This window comes from Fusarium pseudograminearum, chromosome 4 (assembly GCF_000303195.2).
Source record: "Fusarium pseudograminearum CS3096 chromosome 4, whole genome shotgun sequence".
NCBI classification, from domain to species: domain Eukaryota; kingdom Fungi; phylum Ascomycota; class Sordariomycetes; order Hypocreales; family Nectriaceae; genus Fusarium; species Fusarium pseudograminearum.
The window spans coordinates 4,195,834-4,208,110 of NC_031954.1; the positions used below are offsets into that span (position 1 = coordinate 4,195,834).

Sequence of the window (12,277 nt, forward strand, 5' to 3'; positions counted from 1 at the left end):
GAGGTCCTCATATCCAAAGGTCGTGATTTCAACACTTCGAAACTCTTTGCTACTTCCATACCAATTACTACGAGGAAATCGTACTGATTGTTCCAAACAACTACAACCCCAATCTATTACAATGCCGCCTCAGCCTCTTAGCGGACCTCTGTGTACCAAATCCTCCCTTGCAAATAACATGCGTTTTCTCGGCCTCAACAAGGGAGATACTGTCCTTGTCCACTCTTCTCTTAGCAAGATAGGCTGGATAAACGGAGGAGCCGAGACTCTAACCCATTCCCTCCTCGATGTTCTCTCTCCCGAGGGGACATTGGTCGTACCCACGCAAACAAGCAGCAACTCAGATCCATCAGCATGGGTCAATCCGCCTGTCCCTCAAGCATGGTGGCAAACAATCCGATATACCATGCCGCCTTTTAACCCGCACACAAGTCGCACACAAGGAATGGGTGTCTTGGCAGAAACTGTGAGGAATTGGCCTGGTGCGGTGCGAAGCATGCATCCTCAAACATCCTTCAGCGCAGTCGGTGCAAACGCTACATTCATCACCGAAGGTCATGCCTTGGACTGCATGTTGGGCGAGTCCAGCCCCCTCGCTCGCTTGGAAGATCTAGATGCAAAGGTTCTGCTGATTGGTGTTGATTTTGACAAGTGCACCTGCTTCCACTTGGCTGAGTATAGAATTGAGTCGAAGAAGTTTGATAATCGGTTTGCAGCTTCAGTGGACGGTGTTAAAATGTGGATGACGGTTTCAGATGTAGCTATAAGCGATGATGACTTTTTGAACTTGGGAGAAGAGTTTTTACGGGAGGGTGATGTAACGAGAGGACATATTGGAGCAGCACCTTGTTACTTGTTCTCATTGAAGACAGCAGTCAGCTTTGCTCAGCAATGGATGGTTTCCCATAGGGCGCCGTCTACCTAACAACATCTAGTGGTGCGTAATGATAATTAATTCATAAACGACAAGATGTCCCAACATATGGGATTCGAAAGCGCACATTCACAACGAGGCCACACTGTGTACAGGATACCAGAAGCGTGGAACGTTATTAAAGCCGGCTTATTTCAGTGCTGTCACATACGTGGCATAGAGATGAGTCGCTATGCAGGTGGTCAGACCTTGTTACATTGAGGAAACAAATGTACAAAATATTTTCTATGTAGCAGCTGAAAGTAAGCAAATAGATAGAGGTAATGGGTGAAAGATAGTTTGAGCAAAACCTGATTCTCTGCAGAAGTCACACTTATTGGATAGAGCGGCTTATGTCTAATGGTTCTATCGGGTCTAGACAGGCGGCCTGAGCGCAGTCAATGCCACTATTGGTCTATCAATTGCTCAATCGAGCGGTTCAGCTCTTCTTGTCCAGCTGTCAGCGCTAGATTGTGTCCTCAATGGCTGATTTCTCCTGCACGCCTTGACTAGCAAGAGATATTATCAATCTTGGCGCATTTACATAATGCATGAGTAAGAAAAGAAGTTGCAGCTTACAGCAAGTCATCTACTTTTCCTATTTCAGATTCAACGTTTAACTTACATCTATAAGTTTTGAGCATAAAAAGGTAGTCTCCCTGACACTCAATCTCCTTCACTCATCATCATCATATGTTCCCAAATCACCCCCAATAAATCATAACCCCTTCATACTTTATCTTGATTTCACCTCTGAATCAACATGCCTACTTCAAGAGGAACCTTTGCGCACAACGATGGCAATAAATTCATTTCCACCTTTTTTATCGACGGATCACCACTTGTTTGTCTAGGGCAGTTTACGCCCGAAATTCAACCTTTCAACACAAACAATGTCACCATTACATACCACAGTCCCAATGACATGGCTTCTAATCATCAATTCAATGGACACATCGGACCTTCCGATATCGAATTGACTTTCGTTAACGGTGTTACCGTCAAGGGTAGTCTCAACGAACCCATCGTCTCCGGTCACGGCTCTGGGTCCGGCCAGCACGTCAATGGAACCGGTATGTGGATGCGGCACTAAGACCGCGGAAGCGATCGGTTACTGCTTCTATTGGACAGGCTGATGGGGCAACCAAGACATTTGTTTGATCTTTCCAACATTATTAGAGCAAGAATGTGTACTGGGTAGCCACGGATGTGGAAATGGAAGATCTAGGTACTTAGTTGAGAGGCGATGGACATATTGTATTTATGCAGTGCAGCTTTGAGTCCATGAAACGGAGTTGCGATACTAGCGTGTAATATCCGTTAGAACCGTCATGTATCTATCACGGCATGTGAAATAAACGACAAGTACTATAACAAGCGATATGATGATACTGGGAATAGTATTGATGAATGTACCTGGAGGTCGTTGAAGAGACGTGCCGTGTTGTACAGTATGCAACACAATTACTCCTTTGACCTACAAACTTGAGATACTGAACTGTTCACTCAATCAAGCCCACGTATTCAACCTCTATAGCCCTGGTTTGAGTCCGTGCATTCGATAGTGGCCAGTAGTAATTGATTTACAAACAACTCCAACTACTGATATATACCTTTTGCCAGCTCACACTTACATCATGAATCGTGACTCCGTTGACGAGCATCGGTACAGTGATTGACGAAGTACCGACGTAGTCAAACTATCTTTATGGGCCGGCTTGACGTCTCTACGAATCTGATGCTGCATTTGATAGATGCCAATTATTGAGGGGACTTGCTGATACTAGCAGTATTGCGGACCACTGGACGGGAAATGCCATGCTATTACATACCTGGCGTTGAGATGGCCCGCTACGCAGGTGGATCTTCTTCCATTGGGAAAGAAAATCGCCAAGACATAGGTACTCCGTACAGTTGGAAGCCATTGGAGGTAATTCAAGGAAGTAACTTTGAGCTGGATCTGATTATCTGGAGAGGCCGCATTTATTGGATGGAACGGCTTACCTCCGATGATTCTATCATATCTAGACAGGCAGTCCGAGGGCGATAGACCGCACTACTGGTCTATCAATTACTCAATCGGGTTTTCAGCTCGTCTCTTCCAACTCTCAGCGCCAGGTACTATTTCCAATGGCTGCTTACTTCTGCATATATCGAACGACAATGAGACATAGTCCACCGTGGCACGAATGCGACGACGCTTTATGACTACATATGGCGTATCTGAAGGAAAGTTTCAGCTTACAGCAAGCCATCTTCTTTCTAGTCTCAATTCATTCGGATCGGATATAAAGGGCTGCTCCCATCACGACTCATCTTATCCAGCCATCTTCATACTCCTCCAAATCACTTCAACATAGCTCAACACCCACTATCTTCTTCTCCACGTCATATCCCAGCCAACATGCCTACTGCACCAGGAACCCTCGTTCGCAACGGTGCCAACAAGATAACCCTCACGTTCTCTGTTGACGGCGTGCAATTTACTTTTGTGGGAGTTATGGACCCCGCTATGCCGCCTTTCAACGCAAACCAAGTCACCCTTACATACAACAGTGTCAATGAACTGAGTTCTACAGTATCATTCGATGGAAAAATCGGACCAGAGCACTTTAGATTGAACCTCAGTAACGGTGTCACCGCCAAGGGTGATCTTGACTTCCCCCTCAGCCCTGCCTCGCTCGTCAGCGGATCCGGCACGTGGACGCAGAACTAAGGATGCACATGCTGCCACCTTTGGACAGGCTGATGATGCAACTGTCATTCGCATTGCCTACCAAGCGATCTTCTCTATCTATTCAGACTTGCTTTCCAAGCATGATTGCCGACAAAAGATCTTTGAAACAGTATTACGATAAGAATGGATATAGGACAGTCAAGGACTTGGGAAGCGAACATTAGATACTTATCTGAAAGGCAATAGAAACACTTTTGTGGTGCAGTTTTAAGACCAAGAAACGATGTTGTGATGTACCATGAACTTATTGAGCGTGACATGCGTAGCTACTTATCAAGTTAGCAAGTATATTGCCAATTCATCTACTTGCGGAGGATGACCAGGCTAGCCACTTTCATTATTGCTATGAAAAGCTAGATAATAATTGCCCGAATCATAATGAACCACGAGTTGGTCATGTCGAAACTATAGCGGCCGACTCTTATGTTTCACTTCTACTGCACTGCCCATGCCTGCCTCACCATCAATACCACTTGTACGCCAGCGCGCACTATCCATTTGGACCATCATGTTTATCAACGGCATTTGGACTAGATGAGAAGTGATATGACGAATGACAGAATATCGGTGAGAGCAATACTGATAGTGTTCCTTGGAGTCGCTGAAAAGGCGTGCCACGGCGTTATCGCGTTGCGTATAGCAAGTCACATACAATCACACATACAACCTATACACTTAAAATGCTATCTACTCAATCAAGCCCACAGATTTAACTTCTATAACCCTGGTTTTAGTCTGTCCTTTCCCCAGGCTTTTCACAGTTGTAACCTTGCCAAGTTCAGACATCCCTGTTAGTGCTGACAGTTGCATCGAATCCTGGTACTTTTGCCTCTCAAGTGCCAAGTCTTATAAATACCTGTCCTTGGGGGTTGACATTTCGACCTTGACCAATCTATTCAATTCAAGCCAGACACGCATTGCATCGCATCGCATCGTTCCTCACCGCCGTGATGTCGCAAACAAAGCTTCACAACCCTCCGCCTACGACAGATTTTTTATTTGTCAATATTGCGCGACCGCAGGATATCAAAAATCGAGGGACGCAAAAGAAAATTAATAGCCATGTGATGAAACCGATTGGCCTCACTCGAAGGCGCCACCGGCCAAACAAGACGATACCGATTACTCTGCCATCGCCGCCTCATTCAGACTCAAACAGCTCTGAAAAACTACCCGTCTCGACTGTTGTTAGCACGGCAGACTCTCTTGCACCTGGTCAAAATGCGCGAGATCGTGATGAGTCAGATCATAATGCATCAGCCCAGGATACATCATCAGCTCCCATACCTCGGCACTGCCTGCGTCTCATCCCGTCTCCCGTTCCCGAACAAAAGAAGTTCAGATCACTTCCCATGTCGGCGCGCACAAGTAAAATGATTCATTTCTGTCAGTTCTATATCTGAATGTCCGTCGTATTGCCTTCTAATGTTTTGCAGTGGCTATATCTCAAGAGGCGCCTGTATGTCAGCTGATGCGGGAACTTTGTTTCTCTCTGTCCTTCGTCGATGAAAGTGCCTTTCATTTAGCTCTGGCTCGTCTTGAGGTCGACCCTGAGCGCACTGGAGGACAAGAACCACACGAGACCGCTTCCAGTCTGTTGCAGTATGATGCCTCGGTTGAAAGTCTGAGGCAAAGGTTTGATGGCCCGGTTGTTCAAGCTCATGAAGCCATCATCGGTGTGGTTGTTAATTTGGCAAGCTACGATGTAAGTAGTCTTGTTGAAGTCTGTTCTGGAAGATTGTGACTAATGATGGTGTAGCTGTTTACCAATAACCTCAAAAGGTGGAAAACTCACATGTATGGGCTACAAAATATGATTTTGTATAGAGGAGGTATTAACACACTTACCTCACGATATATACGAGTTACAGCTATCTGGTACAACTCTCGCTTGGATTTTTAATGGTGGCTTGCTGACACTTCTAGGGTGGACTTGATCGGTTCCATGGCTTTGGATCAAGTACCTTACTTGGCATTCCAGAAGAACCATGCAGATAGGTCTCAAAAAATATGCGAGGTGGTGGGTTCGTCGCTAGATGTTGAGAAACGCTGCCACGCAGATGTCGACAAGATTCTCCAGATGCTTTCGAAATTATCCAGCTTGGCTACAGGAAAGTCTGAGTTTGAACAGAGTCAGGACGAAGATCTCCTTGAAGCTCTACAAACAACAATTCATACTGTCCTCACGTTGCCTCGATATGGGAGCCTCGGGGCAGACGAAGGTTCGCGCGAGCTTTGCTTAAGAACATATGAGATAGTCCGACTTGCAGCCCTTCTATATCTCTCGGGACCGGCAACATTTCTAGCTGGAAACAGACGCTTCAACTTGGTAACTCCACAGTTCAGAGGACAATTGTCAAGACTGTATGGTGAGCAGGGACTGCCATGTTCGGTTCCTGAGCATTTGAAACTGTTTGTCTTAGTTGCTGGAGCTATTGTTGAAGTGGATGGTGAGAGACAATTCTTTGTAGATCATCTGAGTCATATTGTATCGCTGAGGAAGTTGAGTTGGGAGGATGTGATGAGTGAGCTTCGGTCTATGGCGTGGTTTGACGTTGTTTGGTCAACGGACCTGGATAAGTTGCAGGGCGACTTGGCTATTCAAATGATGGACCTATGAAGGATATTCGAGGTGCGTGATAGATTAGAAATTAGACACTGTTCGGCTATTGAGTTTTATTTCGGAGCCAATGATGTTAATAAGGTCCAACAATTAAAGTATCTAAGTAGAAGTCTATCCAGCAAGTAATAAAATTGTTAGCATGCCAAGCCTTGGGAAATAAAAATAAGTGGCCTAAGAAAGGTAGTCTAAGTGGTATAAGCTGATCTATTTTTCATCTCTTGTGCCTGCAGCGGCTAATTATTCCGATGTCCTGGGATTACTACAGCTGACAAGTACCTGGAAGGGCTGGCTGCATTAGCTGGTTAAGCCTGATGCATTTTATTTGGTGGTTGGTACAACTTTAAAGACGATATTGACTTCTGTTGTCTTGCGTGAGTAGGGCACAACAGCAACCTTATTCCCGCACAATATTAAAGGACTGCTCAGTAACCCACTTCTTCTTCTTCTTCTTCTTCTTCTTCTTCTTCTTCTTTTAAACTTGACCTAGGTAGTTACTGCAGAAAACCCCCTATGAATCGGCATTGACGATCGTGTATCAAAATACCAATCCTTGTCGGTGAGTTTGCCGCTGACGTATGTCATAGAAATGCATTGTAAGTGGCTGAGCTAACCCTTGACAGGTACCTACCTATCTATTAGTGAGGACCCCGCTATCGCCGCCGGCTTCCATTAAACCCACCCACCTACCTGCTTCAACATGTACAAGCCCATGTCCGTCAGACCTTTCTGCACCTTGTGCGAGGCCGCTTTCCAAGAAGGGGAACATGTCGTCATCAGTAAGCCAGTTATGCGTCTCTGAACAGCTGCAGCTGCTAATTTTCCCTAGTCAAAGAGGATGCCGAGCAGCCATTACAGTCCGTCGAGTTCAACATGAGTCAGCTCGAGTTCATCAAATCGGGGGCAACAGAGTCAACAGAGGCATCAGAAACGACTAACTCGGACCCTGAGTCGGACCCTGACTTGCACCTTGACTCGGACTCTACCTTAAACTCTGAGGGGCTGAGCTGGAGTGATTATCTCAGATACACTCTCACGTGGGAAAATGACGGCAAATGGTCACTGGCAAGTCACTTGACGTGCGCCGAATATTTGATAAGCCACGGGTTGACTCCTTGGAAGATAGCAAAGGTCCTTGCTGGGGACTTTGCATTGTCACCATCTGCCGCTGCCCAAAGACGATACCACGTCCAAACACTAGCAAGGGTTGAACCCGCACAGCCCTCGGATGAAGACATTCTCAGCGAGATATCCAAGCTACCACCGGAGATAACACAGCAAGTCGTACGATGGTGTCTACCTCATATCATGATGTGCCATGGTACTTCTCTCCCTGGCCTCCGTGAACCAGAGCCAGACGGTTATTGGTTGAATCATCAGGGCCCAATCTGGGCTACCTTCATATCCCTACAGGGAAACCACTACATCAGCCGATTATCTAACAAACCCAACGATGGATCCTTTTCAGTATTCATCCGACCACCGTCTGACGGTAACAACACATTCTATGTCGCACATGACCATCTGGGCGTCAGAAAGGTCATATTTGCAATCCCCGACAACAAAACAGTACCTGACACCACGGAGGACACGGTTCTGTGGTGGGAGACTATTACCTTTACTGCCATGAATACACAGGTGAAGGTTATATCGGACGGTGTCAAAGTACGGTCTCTTTACCGCACACCAGGACTGAAAAGGCCTGCGAAAACATACTGGCCGAGTCCCATGAAGCCTCAAGATCATCCACGAGTTGCACGGCTCAACAGAGGAGCCAAGGGCTTGCCAATGGTCAAGAGAATGCGCCCTCTCGTTTTGAACGATGTCGGGATGAATGCATTGAGCGCCTGTTGTTATTCTCATAACGGTATGAGGTATTGTCTGGCCTTGGTCGCTCACTATCCGAATACGCCTGCAATACGTTATCAAGATTACAGTCGCCACCTTCCTTCTCGTACTAAACCCATGTGGCTCCACTTTGTCCTCGACGAGGGCGAACAGATCACTGAGATCTGGGGATGGCAAACTCATTCTCGGAGTAGTGATCTAGTAATGCGGACCAGCAAAGGGCGAATTTGGAACATCGGCCCAATGGTTTCTGAGAGGGAGCCATTCAACTGGAATCACCTCGTTGACCTGCCTACTGGAGAACCCTCTACTATCTACTTTGATGAATCACTGAGAGGTATCAACCAATTGGCTTTTCAAGAAAAGAATAAGCCATTAGTCGGTGCCAAGGCAGCACCCGAGGTGACGACAACTCCGGTTACTGGATCATGGAGGAGAAACTACTTTTATTTCTCAGAACGACTAAAAGGCCTATTAACTATCACGCCTTGCTGGATCAAGAACAGGAACGGCCTGACAGAAATCACCGGCCTTGTGCTTCGCTACGGGGACGGTCGTGTGCGTACTCTTGGCGTCGTGCGGTTGGATTGTCTGGCTGAACCAATCGATGTCACGGCCAGCGCTGGTATGTCGTTATCGCGGAAAGACATCACTCATATCGTGGATATACAAACGCATCCTCACAAAGTTGAAACGAGTGAATCGAAATGGTTTCCATGGAGGGGGAGGTTGACTTGGTGGGGTCGGTATTGGGGTGGTATCTCGCTTTTTCATGAAGTGCCTGAGGACACCTTCAAACCTGTATGATTAGGACTTTTTATTTATTTATAATGTTGACCGCCTTTAACTAAATCCCAAGACGTTTTAGAATAACATATACGCCGTGACAAAGTGACTACCTAGCTAGCAACAGGGGCTAAACGTTTTGGTGGCAAGCTTCAGCGTAGTCAGCAACGAGGATGGAAGTAGTCACCACCAACTTCTCATACACGTTTCAAGGGAGTAGCAAACAGCAACATCGTGTTAACAGTGACAATCAGGTGTTCTTCAAGGGCGTGATGACAGAGACGCCCACTATACACATCCATAGTATCAATCCTCGTACTACTTCCCTCAGGAATCCAATCGTCGAATCAATTAAACCAAAACTATCTCCGCAAACATATCAACATTCTGTACTGACTCTTATCATCACCAATGTTATCTTCGTCCACAAAGAATGTCCCAACCCTCCTAAACTCGTCCCTATCAGACACAACCCGCCTGTCCTGGCTCACAGGCATGACCAACAGTGCATGATAGAGTTTTTTTCCCGCTATTTCATCTCCGTCATATTTCTTTTCCGACAAGACTAATGCAAATATCTCGTTATTTTTAATCCAAGCGCGTGTTTCTTCATTCTGTCCGTGAATAGTATCCATGGAACAGAATGAACCATAGGCATCGCCACGTGGCGTGCAGAGTCTCATGTTGCGGCGCCAGGTTCCCAGCTTTTCTTGGTCCTCATCCGGTAATTTACTGAGCGATAGCTTGATCATCGGACCTCGGATGCGGATCCAGCCATCGATTAGTTCACCGAATGGGTTATGCATGGTCTTTGGCGTCACACCAAAGTCTGTAACAGTGGCGATGTCAACCCAGCCGGGCATGGTCATTCCATGAGCAGAGGCATCGTCAAAAGAAGCAGGGCTCCAGGTAGGTGCGATATAACCCTCTTCACCCGGGAGTGGTTTCTTGTCAGGCAGGGTTATCTCCTCTCTCCCGAGTGCAGACCATCCAAGACCTTCGATTAGGGCATTGCTCCAGAGCCCAGCAACATATTGAACTTCTCCAGAGCCGGTTCTTGATACCATCTCATAGGTAAGCCTGCTCTGGAACATCGTTGCCAGACCGGAAATCGCAGGTAGTCGATCACTCTTCACAGTAACCTTCCTATGGAAGAAGTCTTCAAGGATCAGGTACCATAGCTGATGCGTGGCGCTCACTCTCGATTTGCGCGCGAGATCCTTGAATCCTTTCTCTTTGAGGGGATACAGCGAGTTCCAACGACCCTTGACCTCGACGCCGTCTTCTGACAACATGTGACAGTTGCACTCAAAGAACATCTGGTCGCTGCCAAAGTGGAGGGCTCTTATAGGAAGAAGTCGCTCTTGCATGGCCCATCCACGTACAGTGAGGGGTTCCTTGTTGAATACCATCCATGCTCGGGCATGATGTGCCTTGATCGGTGGCACTTCAAAGACATATCCAGCCACCTTGTTCGACTCAGCCGAATCACTAGCATGGGCTGAGATATTGATCGTAGCCGGCACATATGAACGGTCTTGCCTTGTCAAGAACCCCTGTTCAGAGCCCGCAGCGTTATCCGCCGCGATGGACAAGTATGCTCCAGCATAGACTTGCTGCATAGCAGCAGACTCTCGGGCCCAATCTTCCAAGTCGTCCTGGCAAATACACAATGAATCGATCCATAGGTATCGGATACCGAGATGGCGAGTGATCTTGATGGCATCTTTGTACGTCTGCGGAAGACTGTTCACGTCGATGCTGTCAAGATGGCTTGACATAGTTGAGTGGGTAGTTCGCACATGGAAAGCAGGATCAGTTCCCCAGCAGTAGCTGAGAGTCACGTAAGAGCCGTACTTTTCGTCGCCTACTGTTTCCAGTAGACGAATATTGTTAGGGTTGTCCGATGCTTCTAGGTCCAGAATGCGTGAAGGGAGACGAGTCTTGGCCGGTTGACAGCGATCATGGCTCTGGATGCAGTCATCGACCCAGCCTGTTACCACGCTTAAGGTTTCTTTCGACCCAGCATCAGGCCCGACCTTTGATCCTCTGATTTTTCCTTTGTGCGAGGTCCCTGACGCTTCAGCACCTCGCGTCATAGCAGAATACAGAGAATCGGCTGGGTCGACGCAGAAGCCAAAGACATCCATCAAATACATGTAACTCCTCTTCTTACTATTAGCAAAGACAGCAAAACCTTCGCCGCCATCAAGTCTCTGGACAAGTTTAAAAAACCATGTCTCTGGTACTCCATGGCCTTGAGCCTCGAGCACAAAATAACGGGAGTGAGTATCCTGTTCCACCTCTTCCAGCCCTTGAATGAACTTATCGACTCTTTTTAGAATGAGCTCGCATAGTGGACATTCCTTTGCTGACTCGGTGAGGGCGTCAAGGCCTACATGGTGAGCTAAGCCGATTTCTTCAGGCGGGGTCTCGCAGTCCTTGTCCGCAAAGAAATACGGCGTAGAGCTGGATTCAACAATACCACAGCCAGTATTCCATGACGCGGGGAGAGTTGGAAGGCCTGAAGGACTGGACAGGGCAGGAGAACAGAGTGAGCATATAGTCATGGCTACAACTTCTGAACAATGTTGATGAAGTCAGAAAGAAAAGCCTCAGCTCTGCTGACCACGTCTGCCTATATTTATAGTTAGTCAGCGTCAGCAAGCAGCGTTTCACATGCTGACTAGACTGGAAATAGATGTCATCTGATGATCCTGCGAAATACACGTCATCTGATGATCCTTCAGGCGAGTGGCGTTGTCAATTCATTTTCAAGCAAACATGTCACATAATGGATTGGAGAGTATCAAGTTTATATGGAATTCCTTCTTGTTCATTTGACTGGAGTGATTATAAGAATAAGGCAATTAATTACAAGAAGGAAAAGTCAAACATCCAAACATGCGGCGTTCCATCCACACCAGTCCATACCTCAGAGTCTCGTAGAGACAAGAGGCAGAGACACCACCGAGATCAACTACTCAACAGATTCTAGAGAAGAATCTAGTAGTGGGGAGCCTCGTAAGCGGGCTGCTTGGGCTGCTCGTAAGAGGGCTTCTTGGGGGTCTCGTGGTGAGGCTTAGGAGCCTTGGGGGTCTCGTGGTGGGGCTTGGGAGCCTTGGGCTGGTTGTACTCGGGCTTCTTGGGAGTCTCGTGGTGAGGCTTGGGGGCCTTGGGCTGGTTGTACTCAGGCTTCTTGGGAGTCTCGGGCTTCTTGGGCTTCTCGTGGTGAGGCTTAGGAGCCTTGGGCTGCTCGTAAGAAGGCCCCTTGGGAGTCTCGGGCTTCTTAGGCTTCTCATGGTGGGGCTTGGGAGCCTTAGGCTGGTTGTACTCAGGCTTCTTGGGCTTCTCGTGGTGAGGCTTAGGAGCC

The 12,277-nt window shown here is 47.3% G+C and overlaps 7 protein-coding genes across 7 annotated transcripts, besides 1 other annotated feature; 5 read left to right on the plus strand and 2 right to left on the minus strand.

Annotated features, from left to right (window-relative positions):
- Positions 1 to 121: 121 nt before the first annotated feature.
- Positions 122 to 925, plus strand: FPSE_08925 (uncharacterized protein; the record flags this gene model as incomplete). Its single annotated transcript, XM_009262043.1, has 1 exon — positions 122 to 925. The coding sequence occupies one exon, from the start codon at positions 122 to 124 to the stop codon at positions 923 to 925; it is 804 nt and encodes a 267-aa protein (XP_009260318.1).
- Positions 926 to 1,676: 751 nt separating this feature from the next.
- On the plus strand, positions 1,677 to 2,006 carry FPSE_08924 (uncharacterized protein; the record flags this gene model as incomplete). The annotated part of the gene is made up of 1 exon (XM_009262042.1): positions 1,677 to 2,006. The coding sequence occupies one exon, from the start codon at positions 1,677 to 1,679 to the stop codon at positions 2,004 to 2,006; it is 330 nt and encodes a 109-aa protein (XP_009260317.1).
- A 1,311-nt stretch (positions 2,007 to 3,317) lies between these two features.
- FPSE_08923 (uncharacterized protein) lies at positions 3,318 to 3,629 on the plus strand (the record flags this gene model as incomplete). Its single annotated transcript, XM_009262041.1, has 1 exon — positions 3,318 to 3,629. One exon carries the CDS (start codon positions 3,318 to 3,320, stop codon positions 3,627 to 3,629), a length of 312 nt encoding a protein of 103 aa, XP_009260316.1.
- A 971-nt stretch (positions 3,630 to 4,600) lies between these two features.
- Positions 4,601 to 6,270, plus strand: FPSE_08922 (uncharacterized protein; the record flags this gene model as incomplete). Its single annotated transcript, XM_009262040.1, has 4 exons — positions 4,601 to 5,036; positions 5,087 to 5,355; positions 5,410 to 5,528; positions 5,577 to 6,270. 4 exons carry the CDS (start codon positions 4,601 to 4,603, stop codon positions 6,268 to 6,270), a joined length of 1,518 nt encoding a protein of 505 aa, XP_009260315.1.
- Positions 6,271 to 6,706: 436 nt separating this feature from the next.
- Positions 6,707 to 6,745: a microsatellite.
- A 225-nt stretch (positions 6,746 to 6,970) lies between these two features.
- On the plus strand, positions 6,971 to 8,925 carry FPSE_08921 (uncharacterized protein; the record flags this gene model as incomplete). Its single annotated transcript, XM_009262039.1, has 2 exons — positions 6,971 to 7,049; positions 7,100 to 8,925. The coding sequence occupies 2 exons, from the start codon at positions 6,971 to 6,973 to the stop codon at positions 8,923 to 8,925; spliced, it is 1,905 nt and encodes a 634-aa protein (XP_009260314.1).
- Positions 8,926 to 9,266: 341 nt separating this feature from the next.
- On the minus strand, positions 9,267 to 11,474 carry FPSE_08920 (uncharacterized protein; the record flags this gene model as incomplete). Its single annotated transcript, XM_009262038.1, has 1 exon — positions 9,267 to 11,474. The coding sequence occupies one exon, from the start codon at positions 11,472 to 11,474 to the stop codon at positions 9,267 to 9,269; it is 2,208 nt and encodes a 735-aa protein (XP_009260313.1).
- Positions 11,475 to 11,910: 436 nt separating this feature from the next.
- On the minus strand, positions 11,911 to 12,228 carry FPSE_08919 (uncharacterized protein; the record flags this gene model as incomplete). Its single annotated transcript, XM_009262037.1, has 1 exon — positions 11,911 to 12,228. A coding segment is annotated over one exon (318 nt), but the record flags the coding sequence as incomplete, so codon positions are not given.
- Between the last annotated feature and the right edge of the window lie 49 nt (positions 12,229 to 12,277).